The 24426-nt window shown below is 39.8% G+C and overlaps 2 protein-coding genes across 7 annotated transcripts in view; one reads left to right on the top strand and one right to left on the bottom strand.

Annotated features, from left to right (window-relative positions):
* lrtm2a (leucine-rich repeats and transmembrane domains 2a) overlaps positions 1-5862 on the top strand; it is a 30831-nt gene extending 24969 nt beyond the window's left edge. For both annotated transcript variants that reach the window (XM_015958964.3, XM_054739710.2), the window contains one exon: positions 889-5862. In XM_015958964.3, the coding sequence (XP_015814450.3) occupies positions 889-1418 (530 nt within the window). In that variant the 3' untranslated portion in view covers positions 1419-5862. The remainder of the gene's footprint in view (positions 1-888) is intronic.
* cacna2d4a (calcium channel, voltage-dependent, alpha 2/delta subunit 4a) overlaps positions 1-24426 on the bottom strand; it is a 110501-nt gene that overhangs the window by 63722 nt on the left and 22353 nt on the right. For 3 of the 5 annotated variants that reach the window (XM_070548969.1, XM_070548971.1, XM_070548970.1), the window contains exons 15-28: positions 23021-23098; positions 21853-21933; positions 21421-21495; positions 21165-21251; positions 21000-21071; positions 20823-20884; positions 20564-20631; positions 20440-20485; positions 20263-20360; positions 20034-20127; positions 19814-19906; positions 14481-14608; positions 13915-14040; positions 13141-13209 (exon numbers count right to left, since the gene is read on the bottom strand). In XM_070548969.1, coding sequence (XP_070405070.1) covers positions 13141-13209; positions 13915-14040; positions 14481-14608; positions 19814-19906; positions 20034-20127; positions 20263-20360; positions 20440-20485; positions 20564-20631; positions 20823-20884; positions 21000-21071; positions 21165-21251; positions 21421-21495; positions 21853-21933; positions 23021-23098 — 1177 coding nt within the window. The remainder of the gene's footprint in view (positions 1-13140; positions 13210-13914; positions 14041-14480; positions 14609-19813; positions 19907-20033; positions 20128-20262; positions 20361-20439; positions 20486-20563; positions 20632-20822; positions 20885-20999; positions 21072-21164; positions 21252-21420; positions 21496-21852; positions 21934-23020; positions 23099-24426) is intronic. The other 2 variants (XM_070548972.1, XM_070548973.1) reach the window with 1 other exon arrangement.

The raw sequence follows: 24426 nt of genomic DNA, 5'->3' as shown, positions 1-24426 counted from the left end.
CTGGGTTCCGTTCCCGTGCGTCTCTGCAGGCTGTCAGTGCATCAGATTACCACAGCTGCTCTCCTCATGTGTAAAAATCTGCATTCACCTCAGCGCTCGAGGCCTCAGCTGCCCACCTAATGAAGCATCTCTTCTTTATCATGCTCTCTGCCGCTTCACTCGTTCACTTCAGTGCTCTTCAGATGGAGACCGACACACGGTAGACGCGGTGATTTAATAATCATCAGAGCAGCAGAGGAAATTACAAGGAGGCATTTCATACTTGAGCATAAAATCACGATGGAGGCTGTTAAAAGGAGCGCCTGAAGCACGGTGATCAGCGACCTTTGTTGACATTTTAAATCTGGTCCACATGAACACATTTGTTATGTTACATGATATTAGATGAGAGACATGTTAATGGAGGGGAATTATTTTGTCAGATGCTAAATTTAAAGCATCTTCAGGCTAAATGGCTGCATAGCTCTCCTCTATTTTGGCCGTTCCGTCGTCCTCCAGCTTTTGTGTTTTGTTACTTAACCCGCTTCGGGACACAGATCAATAGCTTTGCACGTGACCATGAGATGGATGCTAAGTTTGGAAGCTCACGCCTGTGATAACAGAGACCCCCACCCCTGTGTCGCTAGTGGGAATTAGTGACTTAGAGGTTTCACCAGAGGGGTGCTGAAGCGAGGCATGCCATCTCATGAATTATACAAGAGCTTAGACAAGGCTATCTCCAACTTACTGTGGAGGGCTCAGCAAATAGAGTGCATGTGTTTAGAGATGGATGACTCATACTGGAGTTGGAGCAATAACCGCTTTCTGTCTTTGTTCTCGATGTCACTTAATTAGGAAGGTTTTACAGGCAAAAGGCATTTTATTAACAATCTTTCCTTTGTGCTTCAGGGGGCAAGGTGGACGAGCTGGAGTGCACGCTACCAAAAGATCTGCGTGGGAGAGACATCCGTAGCGTTCCCGTGGAAATGTTCAACTACTGCCTCCAACTTGAAGATGAGAACGGAGGAGGAGGGGGTGGCGAGGGTGCTCGTTCGGGACAAGGAGGCGGTCCTCCGTGCAGCAGGAGTGCTCTTAATCCAAGTGGGGCGACACCAGTTTCTGACAACAGTGGCAACGCCGGTGACGCCTCTTCAAACACAGGAGGAGGAGCTGGGGAGGCCTCACCGGACTGCGTCCGAGCCCGTTACAGACCCGTGAGCGTGCGTCGTGCTATCGGAACGGTGGTGATCGCAGGCGTGGTGTGCGGCATTGTTTGCATCATGATGGTGGCTGCCGCCGCTTACGGATGCATCTACGCTTCTCTGATGGCCAAATACCAGAGAGAGCTGAAGAAAAGGCAGCCGCTAATGGGAGACGGAGAGGCTGACGGGGACGATAGGGACGATAGGGAGGACAAACAGATCTCCTCTGTGGCCTAAAAAACAAGAATGAGACGAGGAAGGTTCGGCACGTCGAAGGGTGAAAGCACCGAAAATAAAAGGGCTCAAAGAGGAGAGAGATGGAAAAGCTTAGAGTTAGAGTATCTCTCCCTCTGACTTCCAAACTGACACCTCTCTTCCATTTTTTGTCTTCCTGTTTTCATCCTCTATTTTTAACCTTCTCCTGCTCTGTCCCTCTCTCCAACACACTCCCACACACACACACCTTATCTGCTCCCTGATTTTCTCTTCAATTTTGGACCCATTCTATCTGTGGTATTTGTTACCAATTATCCCTCCAAGTCGCCCACCAGCCACCTACTGCAGTTGAATTTGCCATTATTTTGGCTGGCTGGTAAGAAACATATCACTGAAACACCCATGCTGTATGTTCAGTCAGTTTTTTGTAAAGCTAGACTGAAAATTCAGGGATTCATAGCATGTGTAGTGTTGATTGGAGAAATGCTAACAAGATTTAGCTAAATTTGTGCCATCTTGTTTCTTTTTCTCAACCTCTACAAAGCCAGCGGTCGCCCATGAGCACCAGGACCCCCAGCCCTAAACGTTTTCCTTTTTCTATCCATCTCCAGACCTAATCCTCCTCTGGTTTTTCTCTTGAGACCCCAGGACAAGACCAATATAAAGAAAACTCTAACCTATAACGCTGAAGGCGCTCTACATGTCTATCTTTGGACAGAAGGGATGTGAACCGATATTTATCAAAGGACTTCAAACAGATGTCACCAATTTTCAGGACCGTTTGAGGACTAAGAGCGATCCTGAGGAGGGAACTGCGGACTGGCTAAAGAACCTCACCAGGCAGGACGAACACAAACATAAAGTAGCATTGACCTGAAGTTTTATTTCAGCATAATTGTCCTCGTAAAGAAAAGCTTTTGTTAATTTGATGCTTGTAAAATGAATATAATTAATGTCAAAAGCTTTTTGTCACAATGGAAAAACGTCCGGGTCAGTCTTTCATTTAAAGCAGATGTTTTATATTCACCCTCTCCCCAAAAGTGAATGTTTGCTATGAAGGCATGAACAACAATCTCAGAGAACATCATCTCTAGTCAAAGATTACAAATCTCACATAAGGACTAACTACAAAGGTTAGACTCCTGCACTTTACTCTCCTCTTCTCCTTCTTTCTTTCAAAGACAAACAAACAGCCAAGAGGGATTATAAAGGAAGGGATTAAACATAAAAGCTGCTATTTTACTGCCCTCAATTATTTATCACTCTATCCATCTTTATATGCAGAGCTGGAATGTTTTTCACGCTGTTTAAAGAATTTCATCTCAATCCTTTATTTTCATCTCCTCTGCTCCAGACATGTTTGTGTTTTCCTAAAACGTGCTGCAGTATGCAATGACAGTTGTCTCACCATGTGTCTGGATTCAGAAGTACTCTTTACTTGGCAGGGACTTTGAGTGCTTCACTTTGTGTTTCCATTAGTATCTTGATTACATCCCGAAAGAGTCACGTGCACTTTATCAGCTTTTTGATGTAAACGGTAATCTCTTAAATGATTCAAGTAGCATCTGTTGCATATTGCCTCCCTGGAATAAATCTACTGTAACCTTTCAGTTTTTTAATTGGCTTGAAATTAATCCACGTTAACGGTGTGTTTCTAATATCCGAGTATGATACAGATAAATATTATTATGCTAATCTAATATAATGTGTTGGCCCAGTAGTTATGACATGTTTCTGATGTTTTTATGTTTCCACTATGAGCTCAAAGTGTATCTGTCTTTTTGTTGTGTTCATGAATTCCATGTTTTATATTTATACATCTGTGAGGTTCTTTTGCTTATTTATGATTAGCAGTCGGTAACGTTTTTGTGAGACGGTTAGACAGAGTTTGGAGTGTGTGAGGGGTACTTGTACTGTCTCTGAAACTGTAAGTTAGATTTCATTTCTAGCTATTCAAATGTCAGGTAAACTCATTTCTGGAAGTGTTGGCTAAATCTCCTATCCTGGTTTCAGAAAAGTGGCATGCATGCTTTTTGTTAAATCCATTTAATTTCTGTTATTTCAGGCAATGCTCACTGAATAGTCATAATAAATGACATTAGCAGTGGGTAAAAAGTACAAGGATGGTAGATAAAAAAGTCAAAAGTAGTCTACTACTTGGAAAACAAATTATGAGAATTTATGGAAACAGATGCTAACTCTTATGTCCAGATGTTTTTTTATATTAAATAATTTTAAATACAGAAGATGTACCGTAGGTTTTACATTTACTAGTTATTTTGTCCCCAGTAAATAAGCACAGTGATAAGTCAGAACAAAATGAGATTAAAGCTGAATTTAAAGAGACAATGTGTAGTTTTTACCATTCATCTATAGAAACATCCATCGAAATGTTGTTGAAAATGAATCAAATGATGCCCAGGTGCAAACATATATTGGTGGTTTCATAACATATTACCATAAAAATTGGGTCTAAGTGTCTGGGTGATGCCGTATTAGATGTCATGTTTCCTTCTATGGGAGCCTGTGAGGACAAAATGCATTTACTGATTTGTAACCGTTACAAAACTTTCGCCATTCATGAATGTTGCTTTACATATTTACGTCTTCACTTGTTGCTAATGATGAAAGGGCGTCTGATGTGCTTGTCATTTGGTTGGAGGTTGGGCTACCAGGGATTTTTGACCCTCATGGCCATCCGTTGGTAAGGTCTTACTCGAACACAAAAATACTGCTTGCTTGCAATGATTTAGGTATTTGCTGCCCCCTATCGCCAGGGAAGATACACATTGTCACTTTATAGGCTGAAAATACAAAGAATGTAAAACATCTTTGTTATAAATGACTGATTCTTACTGGTTATACTTAGCCCAGTTTAAAGGAGACTCTTCTGGCCTGTAGTCAGTATAACTCCTTACCTGCCAAGTGCACTGATGTGGAGAGGATCTAACAAAACTGATTTAAAAGACTGACAGTCACGCATCTGTAATGAAGACTAGTGGCAGAGGGTCCGCTCTTAAAAAAAATAAATGCAAATCAAGAAATAAAACAAGGCAGTCAGTAGTCAGGTCCTCATGAATGACTTTAAAATGAATCCCTAAGAAGCCCAAAGCAAAGAAACATTGTTGGACTAAGAATGCCAACAATTCTCCTGCTTCAGGATCTGGAATCAACACAGACTAAGATGAATAAACCTTACCATCCCTCTCTGCTGTGCTTGAGCACTGTTGTTAAAGCCCCTAACTGCTGAGGAAGATGTTTTGTGTGGGCATGATTAAGAAATGCTGACAAAGCACCGTCCAGTTAACACCGGTAATAGACTCCCTAATCTCAGGTTCTGTTCACTCACCCACTGGATTTGTGAATGCTACCTTCAAAACACAAAAGTGAAGTAACATAACTTAAAAAACGAATATTTGATGACTTTGTCATGTTTTCCAAAAGGCCATCTGAATTAGAAGATGCAGTCGACTCAGTGTCAAATCAAGTCAAGGATTCGTTATTCTAGACTCTTAGTCAAATTCACAGAGGTAGAAGAACATGGTACAGGTAAGATCAAATGAAATGAGGACAATATGACATGCTAAAGGGACCAAATGATAATAAGAACAAGAACTAGAGATAATAACAGTGGTGTGAAAATAAAGCATAAATTGTTGTAACTCTGTAGTCAAAAAAAAAAAGACTGCTATAACAGTGTTTCCAGACCTTGAACGGTAGCGTGTTGCACTGGCACGGGCATTGGTTAGATGTAAAACAGTCACATTTTTTGGAATAGTTCAGCCTACAAATACATTTATAAATAAAATGTTTTAAGACAGCTTGCAGGGTGCTCACCCTCGCATTTTCAAAAGTCTCACTTGCACTCGTCCATCAAAGCTTCCTTAGTGTCAAACGCAGAGCATCATAGTGGTAGAGTCACATTGCTGTTATCCAATCCGAGGCGAGATGTCCAAATATCAGGAAATAAGACTCCAAATCCTGCCGTCTGCTGCCACTTTCTGCTGCAGCAGACATGCCCGTGCTGATCTACGTGCTAAAATGCGCTTAAATATTGAAAGTTTCCTGATAAATTTAAATCAGGCAATATTTTGATATAAATGTCAAATCTAAGTCTAACTAGAATTTCAGAGACATAGAAGCACCCATATGAAAATTAACAACTAAACTCTGTCTAGAAACATTGTCCTCTCACATCTCAGTCTGCAGGTCTTGTAATGTCGGTAGCTAAGTACCTTAGCCATAGTCCACTCCTCCTCTTATAGCTTGTGTGTAAAGAGTTATGAATTATAGTTTGGTACACTAAAACTGCAGCAGCAGCAGCCATACTGACTGAGGGCCTTTATGACTGCACAAACTGAAAATCTATGGTGTGTTGTGTTATGATTGTGATTATGACGATGATGGTGACAAAGCATTTTCCTGGTCAATATGCATCGATTTGAATAAAAACATATCACACCTGTATCTGTGTTTTACTTAAACCACTAAGATGCTTTGTGTAATAAAAGGAGATGCCGTTGAAACGACCATTCAGCCAAAAAGCTAATTCTGATAGAAAAAAAAGTTTTAAAACAAAAATGTAGGAGGCATATAAGAGCATGAATGAGTCTTTTTTCACGTCCTCTTCTCCTCTCACCTGTCTTTATTGCTGATGTTCTCCCTCTTCCCATCTACTCTCACTTATCTTGTCTCAATCTGTCTTCTTGTCGACTCCTCTAACATCTTTTTTTTTAGCTTTTCACCTTGACCTCTTTACCTTTTGCTCTATTTGGTCTATTATGTCTCTTTATTTCAACTTTCTTCTTCATCGGTATTCACTGCTCCTCTCCTTCTCTCCTGTGTGAAAATCTCCTCTTCATCCTTTATTCCTTCCTTATATTTCCTTCTTTTTTAACCTGCTCGTTGCAACGTTTTCTCTCGTTGTAATGGAAGGAGCAGGTTTAGTGTATTTAGGTAACACCCTGTCGTTTGTGCTACAGTGACATGACAAACCATAGCTGAGCCTTTAGAATTACAGTCGCTAAATGTGTATGATTTTCTAACAGATAAAATTCTTAGCTTTCATCAAAGGAGGTGAAATGAAAACAGACACCAAAATAGCATGAAGGTTCAGTGTTCACTGGGAGCAGATTCAATTCAATTCAATTCAATTTTATTTATATAGCACCAAATCACGACAAGAGTAGTCTCAAGGCACTTCACATAATAAACAATCCAATTCTGGTCAGTTCATTAAGCCAATCAGAAATAATGTTTCCTAAATCAAATCAAATCAACTTTATTTATATAGCACTTTTCATACAAAAAATGCAACTCAAAGTGCTTTACAGATTAAAATGGCCCCATAGATCCCACATTCCCATACCAGCCCCCCTCCCCAAGTATAAAACAATTAAAATTACAGTTCCCCTCTCGCACCCAACTTCCAAAGTGGACATACAATCACCCGCACACTCGTCCATGCACACACACACACTCGTGAACACCAGAGGAAACAACAGGCTGAGTTCAGATGGGTCAGGTAATGAACGACACATCATCAGCGGAGCCATCTGCCCTGGCAGCAACAGATCCACGGCAGCAGCCAAGACACCGGCCCATGACGCCCAGTGGCGTAGGGCAGAAACCCCCACCAGTGCCCGGGCACTACCCGGGGAGCGCCCCGGCCGCCGCCGCTCCTGACCACCGGCCCCAAGGCAGAGGGCTCCGCAGAGGAAACACTGGAGGATTTAAGATATATAACATATAAAATAATAAAAGCTAATAATGATAAAAAGTGATTATAAAGATAGTAAAAGAAAACATAATCATATAAAAACACTAAGATGTAGATAAAATGATAAAAATAATAAAAGAGATAAATATGTATTTATAGATAAATAGTGATCAGTTAAAAGCTAAGCTAAAAAGGTGGGTCTTGAGCCTATTCTTAAAAGCCTGGATGTTCCCTTCGGACCTGAGGTCCTCCGGCAGCCCGTTCCAAAGGCGAGGGCCGTAATACTTGAAGGACACCTCGCCGTGGGTGTGAGTCTTAACTTTAGGGATAACTAGGAGACGGCTGCCAGAGGAGCGCAGAGACCGCGAGGGTTTATACAGTAAAAGAAGTTCTGAAAGATAAGATGGCCCAAGACCATTAAGACACTTAAAAACCATTAAAAGAATCTTAAAATCAATCCTGAAACATACGGGGAGCCAGTGCAGTGATTTTCCTACATAAGGAACCCAGCAAATTGCATCAAGTCACTGACTGATGCAATTTGATGTATAGTCATGTATAGTCACTGACTGTATAGTCAGTGACTATACAGCAATCCTCATACTAAGCAAGCATAAAGCGACAGTGGAGAGGAAAACTCCCTTTTAACAGGAAGAAACCTCCAGAGAATCCTGGCCCAGTATAAGCAGCCATCCACCAAGACTCACTGGGGATCGAGAAGACAGAGCAGACACACACACACACCAGATGATGGTGAAGGCTGACCACGACGAGCTAAGAGGAACACTGACACCCTGTGGTCATGAGATAAATCACAACCTTCAGTTAACTAGAATAACAAAACTCTAATAACAGCAATATGAATGGGATCCTTATGCTGTAATCTAATATTATTTGATTTGAGACACAAAAGATGATCAAACTTCAGTTTGCAGATTCTCCCATTGTCTCTTCCAGCATCCTCACAATGTAGAACAGTCCAGCTCAAATATCAAGTTTTTTTTCTCCCCACAGCCAGACAGCTGCTGATATAGTGGAGGAGAGAGAACATAACTCTCTACAAGAAAGCTTCTCTTGCGTACAGCACTAAGAAAAATAAGATAGAAGCTAACATGACAGCAGGAGGAGAGTCACAAGAGGAAGAGAAAGGCAGGAGAGGCAAAAACGTGGGGAAGGGAAAGGAGATCCATCTGATAGCTCAGTTGGAGAGAGACTAAAAAGACAGCTACATAGGGGGTTTAATGGTGTGTGTGTGTGTGTGTGTGTGTGTGTGTGTGTGTGTGTGTGTGTGTGTGTGTGTGTGTGTGTGCGCGCGCGTAAGAAAGGCACCTATAAAACTTTTGTCTTTTCTGTGTCGTTAATAGGCAGTAAACTTTGACCTCTAAAAACATACCATGTAATGATCTCCCATCAACAAGCATTTCCTCCCACACCTTCACCAATGTGTCTGAGCGATAGATTTTAGTTTACCAAAGAAAACAAAGAGAAAAAAAGCAGGTAACTAAATAAAATGAAAAAAGATGAGTGGAAATGAGCAAAGAAAATCTTTTTCTGAATTTCTCACATGTTCTTGTCTACCACTTTAAAGAGCAAGTCACCCCCAAATAAACTTTTTTTTGCTGATAAACTAAATAAATGTGTGTCTAATCGTGCTGCAGACATGTGTCGTCAATAATTTGGCATTTCAGTGCATCTTAGTTAAAATTTAAATATTCTGCCTAAAACTGGCAGTGTTGTGCCGTTGTCAGGTAAAAACTCTGCGCTGTATTCTAATTTAAATCTGCCACCGCTATTGGCTAAGAGGTATGCTATGATGTAAACTGGTACATTATGATGTCACAACGTTGTCGTGAGTCTGTGTGTGTGTGTATTTGTTAGCAGCTCCGCCCTCTCGGTCTGCCAGGCAACAGCATTTGTTGTATTTTTCAAACAGGAAGTGGGAGTGGAGTTAGAATCTGGTAGGGGTTGACTTGCTCTTTAAAACTGTTGTGGCGAATCAAGCTCGGTTTTGAATGCAAACACGGCCACAAAACACTCACCCCTCCCCTTGGGTATCCTCCTGTCAGAACCAGAGGACCCCGATGCCAGAGGAAACCAGATAGAGCTAAACACCAGCTGCCATATTTTAGGTCCAAATGTCTTTCATTGTCTTTAAGCTTTAATGTGCACTGCTATTTGACCCTGCAGTGCCTTTTGAACGGTATTGTAATCAATAGTTAAAACTAAATAAAAACTTGCTAAAAACTGTAATTTCCCCCTGAACATTTCTAAATGAAAGCCTTTTGTTTTAAAGACGAATCTGGGACTAGGGAGCCTAATTCTCCTCTTCCGGGTGGCTCATGGGTCCCCGGAACAAATACATCACACATATGTTGTATTTCCATTTCAATGAAAAGAAATGATGTGTTTGGATTGTGTCCGTCACATATTTAGAGATTTATTAGCTTGTAAAAATTCTTAATTAAAATGTCACAGCACTCCTCCACCAAAGAGTAGCTGCTACTTACCTCATGGCCAGATTTATAGTGGTTTTCTCCACATTTACTGCTGTGAATGTGAAGCTCGCTAAACTAAACAAATCTTCTCTTATCCGTGTCTGGTTCGATGACGTCAATTTGGTGAGACGAACATTTGTAGTCCTATACGTCTTTTCACACAAAACCTACAATAATTTTTGCCGCCTGTTGAAAATCTGCACTTTCTTGGCATAAAAATGTCTTTAAAATTCAGACACATCTTATGTGAAATTCATGGCACACATCACACATTTTCAGAAAATAATTTTTATCTTCTCATTGACTCCCATTCATTTTTTTGGCAATTGGGGACCCGTTGTCTGGAAGTAGGTGGGCGTGACTTAAGCTCACCACACTCTAAACCCAAAAGGTCAAAATAATCAAATATATTGAGTAGATTAAACTCATAATAAAAAATGTTTTTAGAACTCAATCCTCTGGGATTAATAAAGTATCTTTGAATTGAATTTGAAATATGTTGAGCTTGTTCAACCTTTTCCTTGTTTTAAGTACATTTGAACTCAAACGTTTTAATTAAACTGAACTATTTCTTTTTTTAAGTAACATAACTTTAATTAATCAAGACAACTTAACTTTAATGAGTAAAATTAACAAAATATGATTGATTTATTATTTTATGTTTCTATGTTATTCCATTCGTCTTTACGTCAACCCTAAAGTGTGTCTGATAAAAAGACTTGTATCTTTTTTTTTTTTTATTGTGAATTTCCAGGAAAAACAACCACAAACTAGCTATTTTGATGGATTGCAGGAACAATAAACAACTGCTGGGCGTGGTGCATTGTGGGTAGTCATATTTTCAGTTATTTAGCTCTATTTTGGGGTGTTTATGCATGTTCATTGTGGAGGATTGCTGTTCTCAGTTATTTCATTCAGTGTTGCAGATGTGGTGTTACTTCCATGCTTTCGTTCTTTTTTAAACACAGAAACAGTTTTGTTTACCTGTTTGTAGCTACGGTTTCGCCGACAGCTGCCGGCTTCTTCAGGCTGACGCTGACCTAGAAGCCGGCAGCTGTCGGCGAAACCGTAGCTACAAACAGGTAAACAAAACTGTTTCTGTGTTAAAAAAAGAACGAAAGCATGGATTTACAAAGACACAGCAAGAACACACCTAAGATGTGGTGTTACTTTTTTTATCATGTTGGCCCCATAAGTGAGGAGGTCGGTCAAAGTAATGCTGTATGGCTGTACCATCCCATTGTTATTAATACTGTGGTTGTTCACACCAGATACTCTTTACTTGACTTTGAGTGTCCCACTTTCAGTGGCTGTTAGCATCTAGGGGTGTGTGAGTCATGATCTGGTGTTAATTACTGCCTTCACCAGCCTGTCACATTGTCACTTTTAAGTAAATTCAGCTTATTTGGGTTAGGGTTTAATAGGTCCATTTAGAGTTCATATAAGTTGGCTGCATGGTGGCGCAGTGGTTAGCACTGTTGCCTCGCAGCACGAAGGTCGCAGGTTCGAAACTCGGCTGCGGCCTTTCTGAGTGGAGTTGCGTGTTCTCCCCATGCATGCGTGGGTTTCCTCCGGTTTCTCCGGTTTCCCCCACAGATCACAACATGCCCTATAGGTTATAAATTGTAAGTCGCTTTGGATAAAAGCGTCTGTCAAATAAATAAACATAAACATAAGTTATATTATTTAAGTTGGTAAAAACACGTAATAAAGTTCAAATAAAATAAAATATGCAAGTTTAGTGAAATAAAACTTTGTAAGTTGCTTAAGTGCTAAGTTATAGGTTGGAGGTAGTTAAATGCTTTGATTTTATTCAGGTCATATTTTTTAGGTTATGGTAAACATAGTTTTTAGATAAGTTAACTTAAAAATTATTAGGTAATCAGTTTCCTCATAAATTTTGAGTTCAGCGAACTTATTCGGGGTTACAGTGCATGGCCATTCATGCTTTTGTTGTATCACAACTGGATTACTACCACAGTATTTTAGCTGGTCTAAACAACAAGCAGCAACAGTGAGGAGTAAACTCAAAACAGGTATGGAAAGAAACAATTCAAGTCCACATGGAAGGATTGGCCCAAACAGGAAGTGAGTGCTTATTAAATTACAACAAAACACTAATAATCATAATCACATAACGTGTAAATATATGAATAAACATTCACCTAATGAATGCTAAAGGCATTAGCATGTTTCCTACAAAGCAAACACAGCCTAGTGAAACTGGTGCACCAAAGCTTCTAACTGGGAGACAACGGACAACACAGACCGACATACAACAGAATTCCCCAAAGGAGACCGAAGAACATCAGTTTAGATTAGAATTCTTCCACTTTATCCCAACATATCCAGTCAGCTACAAGGACTCTGGTTGATAATGAATCAACATACATCTGATTAATGTGTTTTGACCCCGCCCCCAAAAAACAGGCATAAACACCCCAAAATAGAACAAGATAACTAAGAACATGACTACCCACAATGCACCTCGCCCACTGCAGCTCCCACGGGTGTTCACGTGCAAATCACATTTGACTCAAATTAAAACTTTTATCTGCTGAACATGAACAGAAATACACATTAAAGTAAAATCAAAAACTTTGTGTTGACTGGTTTAAATGGATATTTAGTTCCATACAATGAAAAATGATGATTTAAAATGCAAATAGAGTTTCACAATCAAATCAATATTTTTATTCTGTTTTGAATAGAAGTTATTAGATTGAATGAAAAGCTGCATGTTGGACTTTTTCGAGAGAAAATGTCACTGAATTGTGACAAAGCCTTTCCCATCATGCATGATGTAAACCTTGACTAAACAATTTGCAATGCAAAAGGCATTTGTAGGTATGATATGCATCCACAATCCCTTAAGAGAAAATGCATGTGTACATCTGTTGTACTCTGAGCTTCAGAAATGCAAGGTGGCATCAGTTTATTTGCAGCACAATACATTTTAGGCTAGTTCTAGGCAAGCTAGTTAACAAAGATAGCTCAGTTCTGGGCTACCCACTGAACCGTAGGTCATTCATCTCCTCTGCAGTAACAGTGTATAACTCCAGTTTTAACTAGTACTGGCATTATCCTGTTACACAAAAACATCAACGCAATACTCAGTATGTGTTCAATACTTGTGCAATACCAGATTTACATCGTATGTCTGTGTCCTTTACAGTATGCTGCATAGTTCTGGAACCCAACTTTCATTTTTGTTAATGTTTTTTTTTACTGGTCAAATGTTAAAATAATAGCCTAATATTTTTCTCCAAATTACTGCTGTAACGTGTAGTTTTCCCCCACTGTGGGATCAATAAATTCTATTCTATTCTATTCTATTCTGTGGAATAGAACTTGACCTACTAGTTCAGTCTAACTTCGGTGGATCCTGTTGTTAAAAAAACACGTTTCCTTTTAAATTATTGACTCATCTTTATCCTTATCTTTATATTGAATCAAATAGAAGTGATGTTACCGGCTGATGTGGAGAGTAAGATGAATAAGAATCACAGAGGAAAAAGAATCATCCTACCTCCAGCGATGGCCGTTTTCTTTCCCACCGTCACAGTGACAGCGGTGGAGGCGATCAATATTCTTCCTGCTGATGAACCAACAGAGACATTTTTAGGATTTCACAACACTCTCTGATTCTAGTCATAAAGAGGAACAAGTGGAAGCATGCGTCCTGCTAAAACATGCACGAGTGCAGATGTGTGATAAAAGCCATTTTCTACATTATCATTACACTTTTAGTAGCAATGGTATTGACAGCTGAAGTGATCAAAAGAGAATTGAATGACTTGGAAGTAAATGTTTAAGCAATTCATGTTTTCTCCTTTTGGTGCATCTCTTTGCATCCGTAATGCCAGCAGATGCCAAACGTCATCAAGCTGCAGATTCCAGCCAGATTAACCTTTGAAGCATTAGATAATGCAGATTAAGAGTTCTAATACATTCATAACAGAAAAGCTGCTTTGATTTATTGTGGGGGCCCATGTGCCAAATTTATACGTCTCTCTGCTAAACATGAATTTAAAATTGATTTATTACATGATTATCTATTAGCAGCATGACAAAATAATAGTTAAGATGAGGTCAAATGGATCAGAATCTCACTAACGGAGGAGAGCAGCTGCAAAAGTTCAAGTTTCATGCTTTAGAGGTGGGAATACATAAAAGGATAAAGAATTAAAGCAGTGCCAGTAAGAACCAAAGAGGAATTAGTCCAAAAATCATATCCAAAGGGAGGTGAAATAGAGTGAATTAAAATGTGGAGGCATGCCAAATTAAAGTAGCAGTTCTCTACCCTCCTCCTCCACAACCTCCTCCTCATCATCATCCCTCTGTTTTCTCTGTCCCTTTTTCGACTGTTGCTTCACCTCATCTGAGCTCAAGGTGCCACTATAGTCGGCCTCATAGTCCTTGAATGTATCTGAAAGTGACACATTTTTATAAATCAAAATTTAACAAATAAACTAGAGCAATGGTGGGAGAGATCATTCAAAAATGCACACAAAACATCAAATCCTTAAAATTCGACTTGAAAACAGATTATTATAAATATATAATGTTACCCTAACCCTATTTGTTAAAAGGAAAAGAAAGAGCTGATAAGACGAGTTTTCCTTCATTTGTCAACATTTTTCCTGTATGTACTTCCTGTCAGTGACAGAGTTGAGCTTTCGTGTGTAATTATAAATGGAGTTAGTATGATAACTGTGTCTTATCTGATGATTTAATACCAAAACGGAAGAAAGAATGCAGCAAAAGTATCCTGTACAAAGAATGAACACGATAATTTCGGTTTAATAAACAAAACATCTGTAAGGGAAATAGTTTTGTGTTTGAGGTTTATTTTTCTGTGTGAGCTACCTCTTGTGTCCTGTCTGGGCATGTAGTACAGAAACTGTCCAGCTGGGTGCTCCGCTGCTCTGCGGTACCACACTGGGAAATGGTCCAGCGTGAACATATTCTCTTTGTCTGTGGAGGTCAGGAAAGACCTGATGAGACAAAAAAAAAAAGAATAGAAAAGAGAATGAAAATTATAACTCATAAATAAAAGGCTAAATCAAATGACAAGGGGGAAATAAGTCCAATAATGATATGTTTTATGTCTACATTCAGGGAGAACTCTTTAAGCCCATTTTATTTAAATGACTGCAGCCAGGTAAAGCATCCAACTCTCCGAACTCGTCACTGTTTACCACACACAGTTGTAGTGAGGGAGAGTTCAGCAAGCACCTCTATGTTACGAGGAAATCCAATTACCAATAATTTTATTGTTTATTTCATTATAACAAAAAAGCATAATGGCAGCTGGAAAAAAGGAACTTCAGATGGAAAACGATTCAATAAAACAACAGGCATAGTTGGCATTATACCTTTTTTTAACATTTACATTTAACTTCTCTAATTTTAACATTTTTGCTCCATATCATTTTCATTTCAGTTCTTAAGCAGCTCCAGCTAGCATCCTCATTAGCATTCATTTCTGCAAGAATAGTTGTATCATAAAATCATGACTAAAAAAACATCTGATGTCTGATGTCAATCCAACTTCATTTATACAGCACACTGCCATCATGGAAGCCCAAGGTGCTGAACAACACGTGTGCAAAATGGCATGTTGATCAACAAAAGAAGAAATAAAACAGATTAAAATACAACTAAAAGGCATTCCAACTAAATAAAATAGCATTAGTAAAATTAAGAGCAATTAAGATCATGAACCATGTTGCATAAAAGCCAGATGATAAAAATGGGTCTTCAGACGACTTTAATGCTGCTTTCACATCTTGCTCGGCCCCATCCAGTGTTCACATCTGGGTAGCCTATTTGTTTCTTTATTCGAAGTGAACTGGTTGTTTTTTAGTCCTCTTCCTAAGGTGGGCTGCTACGAGCTGAACTGACCCAACACACCCACTGCCAACTCAAATTCACGCCTACCAACTGGTGGGTACAATCAGCCAGCAGGGGCTTCCCACATGTGCAATTCATCACTCTGGATACTGCAGAGTAAACATCTCCTCTGACTGAAGCCGTCTCTGTCTCTCTCTCACTGAGACGTGCTGTGAGGAGCATACACACACACACACACACACACACACACACACACACACACACACAAACACACACGCACACACACAGCACTGCTGAGGCTTGAGCTGATCTGTGCAATGACACAAAGTATTCTGGATGTAATGCTTGGAGATTTCCATATTACACACAAAAGGGGGAGATGTAACGTCTATATGTAGTGTTAATGAACTACATATCTAGGAATCAAAGGCTGTTGCTATCAGCTTATGTTTTAATTTCTAAGAAGATCAGACATATTGACAGATGAAATTTACATGCATATATATATATATATATATATATATTATATATATATATATTATATATTATATATATATATATATTATATATATATATATATATATATATATAATAGCAAAAGTTATTTGTTAATTCAGAAGATCTAAAGATCTTTGCTTGTTCAGTGATCAATATACACCCACTCTGTGTTTATTTCAAGAAAGAGTCAAGTTTAAAAAGGTTAAGAAATTTATTACTGAACAGTTTAAACATGACAATTTAAAAGGCAATTTATAAAAGACAATTTACAAAAGCGTTGGTATTAAAAAGACCTTGGTGTTAAAAACAACCCTGTGTTTGGATGAATCTAAGGTGAAGTGTGTTTTGTTTGCGGGTGAATGCATGTATCAGAACGTGTATCTTAAAGAGAGGATGCGTTCTGGGTGGAGAAAGAATTTGGTTTTGTCAATAAGCTAAGTTGTTCTTATTAAAGAGCATTCAAACGTAATCTGTGTTCTACCTCACCGTCAGGCGACCCTTGTCGTGGATCCGGAGGTCAGAGGAGGATGTTGAACAGCCTCAGGGTCCTGGGTCCGGTAGGGACGACCGATGGTAACGACTTCTCCGGTCCTAGAGATGCCGCAGGCACACAGGTGGAATTGGTTTGCGTCTGCAGATTCTTAAAGAGCAAGTCACCCCCAAATCAATTATTTTTTTCTGATAAACTATATAAATGCGTGTCTAATCGTGCTGCAGACATGTGTAGTCAATAGTTTTGCACTTTAGTGCATTTTAGTTAAAATTTAAAATTTCGGCCTGAAACTGTCAGTGTTGTGCCGTTGTCAGGAAAAAACTCTTCACTGCATTTGAATTTAAATCTGCCACCGCTATTGGCTAAGAAGTATGCTATGATGTAAACTGGTACATTATGATGTCACAATGTCGTGAGTGTGTGTATTTGTTAGTGGCTCCACCTTCTCGGTCTGCTAGGCAACAGCATTTGTTGCATTTTCCAAACATGAAGTGGGAGTGGAGTACGCTTCTTGTAAGGGGTGATTTGCTCTTTAAGGAATCTCGTAGCATCAGCTTGTTCTGCAGGTGTCGTTTCGTTGTGTCGGAGCAACTCTGCCAGCGTGACAGAAATTGCTTTGTTGGTTAAAGAGAGTGTGGGCGGCCGTTCCAACTTCTCAAGTACTCACTCGCAAATGACAAGAGTTCTGTTTTAAAAGATGGCTATTATAATTTCTAACAAATCAGGTTTTGACATGTAGAAGGAAGATTTAACAAACCCTCAGAAACACGCCTCCTGAAGACAGAAAGTTCTGGTGTTATGGGAAAAGATCATGTGAGGGCAGTTACCTTTAACTTAGTTACTGTGACCTGTGTGAGCTGACTAAGTGCACATGATTCTTGTCATAATTAAACATTACTGATTATCATAAATAATTTGTTCAAATGATTTAAGTGATTCTTTTAAATCTTGAAATGTCCTCTTCTTGCTGGATGGAATAACAGATAAGCAAACAGCTGCATAGAGTGGCAGCAGACTTTAAGTCTCCTGTGAAGAACTATATTGCAGATTGGAGTCGTAGCCAGGGCAAGGTGACCCAGGCTGTGGATCTGACCTGTGAGTCTTAAAACCAGGCCATTTGTGACGTTACACCTGAGAACTGTGTGTGAACAAAACCTACTGGTGCAAGACCCGGACCGACGCCACCGAGTCTGAACTGGATCGGGCCAGATGTGGAAGTGGCATTAAACACCTGCAATGATGGTGACTGTTTAACAGCAAGCGGCAACTCTTTCCAAAGAGTTGGAGCCATCGCTGACATTGCTCAAACCCCTTCAACCTGTGTTTGAAGCATGGAACAAATAATTCCTGCTTAGCCGAGTGAACAGATCAAGATGTGGTATGCCTTCACAGCACTGCAGTCATGTAACACAGACTCTAGGTGAGATCTCGACAACTTGAGCTTAATTTTAGCTAACCGACGCATACCGTAAATCCTCTAATACAGGCCGGTATTCAATTAAAGGCCGGGTCTCCAATTTTGGCTGGTGTCTGAGTCAGCGGAGGTAAATAATGGCCGGTCTCTTATTGTGGCCGGATGGAATGTGGTAACAAGCAAGTACGAACGTCCCAGCGGCAGGGTTATAGTCACCAAATCAACCAGCAGGAGGCAGTAGGAGTTCACGCAGACCCTTAATAGGCTTTTCTTCAACGCTTTGTGACGCTACAGACACGATCCTCTATCACGCTCCTACCACACAGAGTCACGGTGTCAGTTAACCATGCTAATTCAACCCGCTCCACAGAACACACATCACCTTCCCTGTGGCTTACATAACACTCACACAACACGCAAATCAGCACATAGGAACTAGCAGAACGATAGGAAACACATATAACACAATACCCAGAATGCACCTGGCTTACAACCCCAGCCAGGTCATAACACTATCAAGTTCAAAGAGAACGTGCTGATTATGCTGCAGAACACTCTGGAGAGCAGCAGTAGGGGGTGTATGAACTACAGTAATCCCTCGTTTATCGCGGTAGATGCGTTCCAGACCTGGCCGCGTTAGGTGAAAATCCGCGAAGTAGGGACTCCCAGCATGCCCCTCGCGGGGATTCCCTCCACGTCGCACCTACATCACAAACCGCGGCTATAAACGGAAGCCGCCTTTCCAGCTCACCATTCAGTCATCGTTTCTTCAGATTCACGATCAGAGTTTCCAACCTACCGATCAATCCAACGAACTATCAGCTCATAGTAAGTTATCTCACTTACTTCTGGAAAGCCCGGCATTTCCGTGTCACTTCGTTGACGCTCGAACGCTCGGGGGTTTCCTAGAGCACCGACGCTATCACTTCCGCGTCTGTGAAACCACGCTCCCTATTGAATTATCGTATGATCACATTCTCTGTGATCAGCAACGCTCTGTGCCAGACCGTAGGTACTGACACGCGATCGTTCATGTTGGTTCATTTCCTTTAATGTTTTCTGTCTTTTATTTGCGCCTGATGTGTATCGCTGCTGTGGAGCGGGGCGCATCAACTTGTCCTCTGACGCACAGATCACTGATGCGACCGGCAAGCAGGGAGCGCTCAGCTGTTTTCGCGGTCGGTAGATCTGCCTCCTGAGCACGGCCACAGTAACAATCAGGTGTCGCCACCTCAAAAACTAATTTAACACGCAATCGTTCATGTCAGTTCATTTCCTTTAATGCTTTCTGTCTTTTATTTGCGCCTGATGCGTTTCACTGCATGCTGTGGAGCGGGGCGCTGCGGGCATCACCTTGTCCTCCGACGCACTGATCACTGATACGGCCGCCAAACAGCAAGCGCTCCGCTGTTTTTGCGGTCGGTAGATCTTTTAGAACTGCAGTTCAAAGGTAACTCATGAGGTGAATATATATGAACCCAGGTAGCAGTTTCTCTTTAGGATTGAGAGGAGATGCAGGAAGATAATAAACAGGCAGGACAGAAAAATAGTCAAATAAAAACAAGTTAGTTTTTGTACCTGCTGTTGCAACAAACAGACACCATTGAAGGTCATCAGAAGTGAGGAACAGAAAATGAAATAATTATTTAAAAAAACGGGATCACACCACCATGTTGATGTGTTGAGTTTTAGTGCTGCATCAAGTCTCACGCCCAGGTGTAAACAACAGTCGTGTGATATGGAGACAGTGTTGAGGTTGAGAGTAAAACCCAGACCCAGTTGGACTGAATGTGATGAGCTCAATTTTGCGGCCAACCAGGACCAGGAGTAATGATAGAGTCCTCTGAAGCAAGGGAAAATAGATCTGGCAGTCATCTGCATAGAAGTGAAACTTATCAAGCTGGCGTAGGAGGTAAGGTAAAACACAGTTTTGATACTCACTTGCCAACTCTTTTCTCTATTCCAGCATACTTCAGGAATCTCAACAAGCCTGAACGGGTCCCCAAGAACGCCGTCTCAATACCATCATCCATACTAATAGGGTGTACAATAACACAAAGAGTATGGAAATGATGATTTTAATAAAATTACTCATCAGGTCAGAAGTCCAATAGGAAATTAAAAATAAGATCTGTGGGCTTTTGAACATGTGCTTATTCACCTAGATGCGTTTAACATCAGTGCCGTCCAGTAAGCTTCCATAGGTGCAGTAACCACAGTGTCAAACAGCGTCTGCTGCAATAACTGGGCATCGCCTGTTGAAAACACCACAAAGAACAAAAACATGACAGAAAATATCAGGACAAGATTTGAAGCTGCAGTTCACAGTTGCATGGAAATAAAAAAAAAATTCAAACTTGATGGATGAGTGAAGTTCAGATGGAGCTTACACTGGAGATTCGGATCTTTGCCTGTGAGATATTTTACTATAGCCTGCAGCTGGTTGAGTTTACGATGAGCTGGGTCGATATCTATCTCACAGTAGGTCCTGTAACGCAACGCAAATGTCCATTTTAGATCAAAATGCATCAATAAGAGATATTAGTATTTAGTTAAAGAACATTCACCACTCATCGGCTATGGTCAGATCTGGAGTCAGCAAATCATGAAGACCTGAAGAACAACAGAAGCTTAGAGAGGAAGAGGTTGTGAGTTTGAAGCAGAAGATAATAAATGATTGGCAAGACTCACCCTCCTCAACCGAGACATTTCCTGTGAAGATATACTGCCCATACCCCCTACTCAGTACTATCCCTAAACTGTTAATAGAGAAAAAGAGGAACATATTTCATTTCTTAAATTAAAATTCAAGACCGTTTCTTATTCATAGAATAAATTATGCTTGCATTTCGCTACCTGGAAGCATCTAAATGCAACATAAATTAATTGTTCAAAACAAATAAAGACGTTTGTAATTATGGACAAAGCTGGCACAAATAATCACACAAACCTGAATGGTGTCTCATTGATGACAGTGTAAAAGTAGTCATTCTTTAAGAAGATGACTCGTGTCTGCAAGAGACAGAAGAATATTACACTTAAAACAAAGACACAAAAACACTCACAAGAAAAATCATATAAAAAATAATTAGTATGATTTCTCAAAGGAAAATGGAGGAATACTCACCCCTTTGTCTACAGAAGATCTCACATCTAAAGACATTGTTCCAGTTTCTCCTTTGACCATGACGGACCTCAGCTATGAAAAAAAAACATTTTCAGTATCTACAGTTTTTTTTACACTCATTAAATTTTTAATACAAGGACAGAAGAGATGGAACATATTTCTCACTTTTTCCTCTGTGTCTTCCCATTCCACTTCTGACAGATCAACACTGTTGTAGTTGGGTTTAGGCTTTAGTTTCTTCCCCTCTTTATACTGTTACACACACACACACACACACACACACACACACACACACACACACACACACACACACACACACACACACACACACACACACAGCAGTCAATTGTGACAGGTTTAAAATCTTTGAGTCTCTCAGTTGCAGTGTTTTTTTTTTGTTCATTACGGGGCAAAGTTTTACCAAAGGTCGAAGTTCAGGATGAGACAGGATGTAGCCATTGTTGGTGATGAGAAAGGCGTAACCATGGATACCCAGCTAAAAGGACAGAGAGCTGTTGTCAACGTGAGCGACATGTATGGCATCTAAATAGCTTGACTTTAACTCAAAGTAGTTTGTTTTACACACTTCAAAGTAAACTGATCCGCCAGAATTATAAAATCACTCAGCATTAAAGGAAGACACACACACACACACACACACACACACACACACACACACAGCAATCTACAAGCCCTTGAGACTTTGCTGCCAACATCCAGGTGATGGAAATACATCACACCAAACTCCAAAAGAGTGCATAGCCTGGTGTGTAAAAGCTACTTTTTCCCAATACATTATAAAACAGGTGGTTTTATTGTTATGGCTGATCAGAGTTAATCACAGAGGACTTACCTTGTATCTTGGAGCTAATCTCATCAGTTCTCTCAAAGCCACATCTGTCCCAACCACTCCCAGCAAAATCCCATGGGACAACTGGTGACAGAACGGAGGAATAGGTTAGATTAATCAGAGTCACATCTGATGATCAGTCTTCTCTTAGCCTGAAGTCCTGAAACATGGGTGTACACCCCTTAATATTCTATGTCTAAAATAGTTTATGGACAAATTAAAATGAAAAAATAAAAAGTTTAAGTTAGAATATGTAACATTTTAACAAAAAGCTATATTAAAAAAATAAATTATACCTCCACGGGGAGTTTAGAGGTGTGCAGAATGAACGTACAGTTTCTCCTTTAAAAGCTATATTTAAAATAATAAATAATCAAAATTTTATTTTGCTGGGCACGAGACTGGGTTTATGTTTACATCTATTAGCCACTAGAGAGCACCGTTGCGCTAAAGAGTCCACTCAGCAAGGCGAGGCTGGGACTGTGTAAAATGGCAGACTTGACTAGTCAACCAGCTGATTCTGAGCCCAGAAGATGTTCTAACGGTAAATACTGTTGTAAAATAAAATTATTAGTAGAAATTAGTCCTTATTCTGTACGATTTGTCACTGAACATGGTGACAATGAGCCAACATCCCAAAGGCTGTAAAATTTGTCCTGCTGTTGCGATCCCACCTCTGAACGCCAGAGTTCGCAAGTGTCCGTGTTCCATATTCAACCTTTAAGTTGAAGATAATCAAGGAAGACGTGCCCATCATGAGAAGGGTTTCTCTATGATAAATACTAGGGGTGATTAATCTACCATTAATTTCAGCTGATGTCCGCATTAAAATGTAATATCGGAAAATATTGGTAACTGTTTTAAGTCTTTAAACGACACAACTTTTGAACTATTCAGCTACTTCTCTCTCCTAAAATGTCAGGTCCGAGATTTTTGAGATATAAATGTTCATCACCATAACTGCAATTTGCAAGAGAACAAAGACATGGCTAACTAATGCACACGAGCGAGATTCTGCTGCTGTTGTCGCTTTACTATTATAAATGAAAGTAGTTGTCTCGTTGCACAGATAATGTTTAAAATGTGAACAAGCAAGATAGAAGATTTGTGATAGCAACACCTTTGTGGGCTTAAATGTGAGCTTAAGTGAGGTTAGAAAATTCTGACTTACAGTCTCTTCCTTTTTGCTAAACACTGGCATAGCTACTGATGTCATCAGGAGCAAGCTTTGTGCTTGAGTGTTGAACATCTACAACAGAAACAAAAGAAGTTTCCTTCCTCAACAGCATTTTTTCTTTATATTTTATTTTTACGTGAAAAAAACAGCTTATACATATATTAAAAACAAATAGAAATGACTGATTTGAATGGGGAACAAAGGAGATGGAATAGAGGTGAACAAGTTGACAATAAGTGAAAGAAAAATTAAAAACCTACATTTTAAAGCCTTTATTGTCACTGTAGCAATGAGACGAATCATTTTTAGGTGCTAATTTCCAGTGTGGATTAAACCCCCACAATCACTAGAGTTTTCCAATTGTAATGCAAAAATGGTTCATTTTAGATCAAAGCAGCAGTGACGAGCTCCTAAAGTCTAAAATAAAACTAATGATAAATTTGAGCTGTTATATAAACAAACTCTCTGAAAGCACAACTGGCTACCTTTAGCATGAGCTAACATCCTCAACACCCAGCGTTTCATTAGGAAAAACAGAAGCTTAAAACTCACTAAACTCAGGTTTGCTCGTGAGCAAAGTGCTTTACACGACATCTACACAGCTACTTTACACAGTATAGGGCAGACACAAAGCTCCACATAAGATTACCTCATCTTTATTAGGGAGCTAGAGATGAGAATGGAAAAACAACAAGCATGAAGAAGACATGAGATGTAATGCATGAATAAATGAAAAAACTAGAATAAAAGAAAAAATGATAGAGATGAGATTGTAGCTCGATACAGAGGACACATTAAAGGGAATACTACTAAAAACTGGACAGAATCGTGCTGCTATTACTGTTAAGGAGGTGCATCAGTGATATTTATCCTGAATCCACGGTCATTCATCTAAAATATCTGTTTAAAATGTGTTCTAAAGCTTTATGTAGATGAGTGTCATGGTTTATTCTGTTTTGATCTGAATAATGCAACCTTCTCAGGTAACCTCAAACATGTGCTGATGTTAAAGGCAGTTTTCGAACATGTTTAAATCATTATAACCTTCTCAGTGGCCTAGTGGTATGAGTGTCCACCCTGGGACTGTGATAACGGGGTTCAAATCCTGGTTAGGTCATACCAAAGACTTTAAAAATAGGACCCAACGCCTCCCCGCATGACTCTCAGCTTTAAGGGGTTGGATTGGTGGGTTAAACCACCAAATGGTTCCCAAGCACGACCACTGCTGCAGCCCACCGCTCCCAATGGGCATGGGTCAAATACAGAGATGTAATTTCACCGGTGTACGATAATGACTAATGGGACTTTATCTTTAATAAAAAGTTTTTAATATTTTTGTTGCTACTGTGGTCAAATGTGAAAATCAACCTATGGTGAGTTATATAGTGAGTGGTGTTTCT

Source organism: Nothobranchius furzeri, chromosome 1 (assembly GCF_043380555.1).
Source record: "Nothobranchius furzeri strain GRZ-AD chromosome 1, NfurGRZ-RIMD1, whole genome shotgun sequence".
NCBI classification, from domain to species: Eukaryota; Metazoa; Chordata; class Actinopteri; order Cyprinodontiformes; family Nothobranchiidae; genus Nothobranchius; species Nothobranchius furzeri.
Note: the sequence above shows the minus strand (reverse complement) of the source record. Positions and strands in the feature narration are given on the sequence as shown.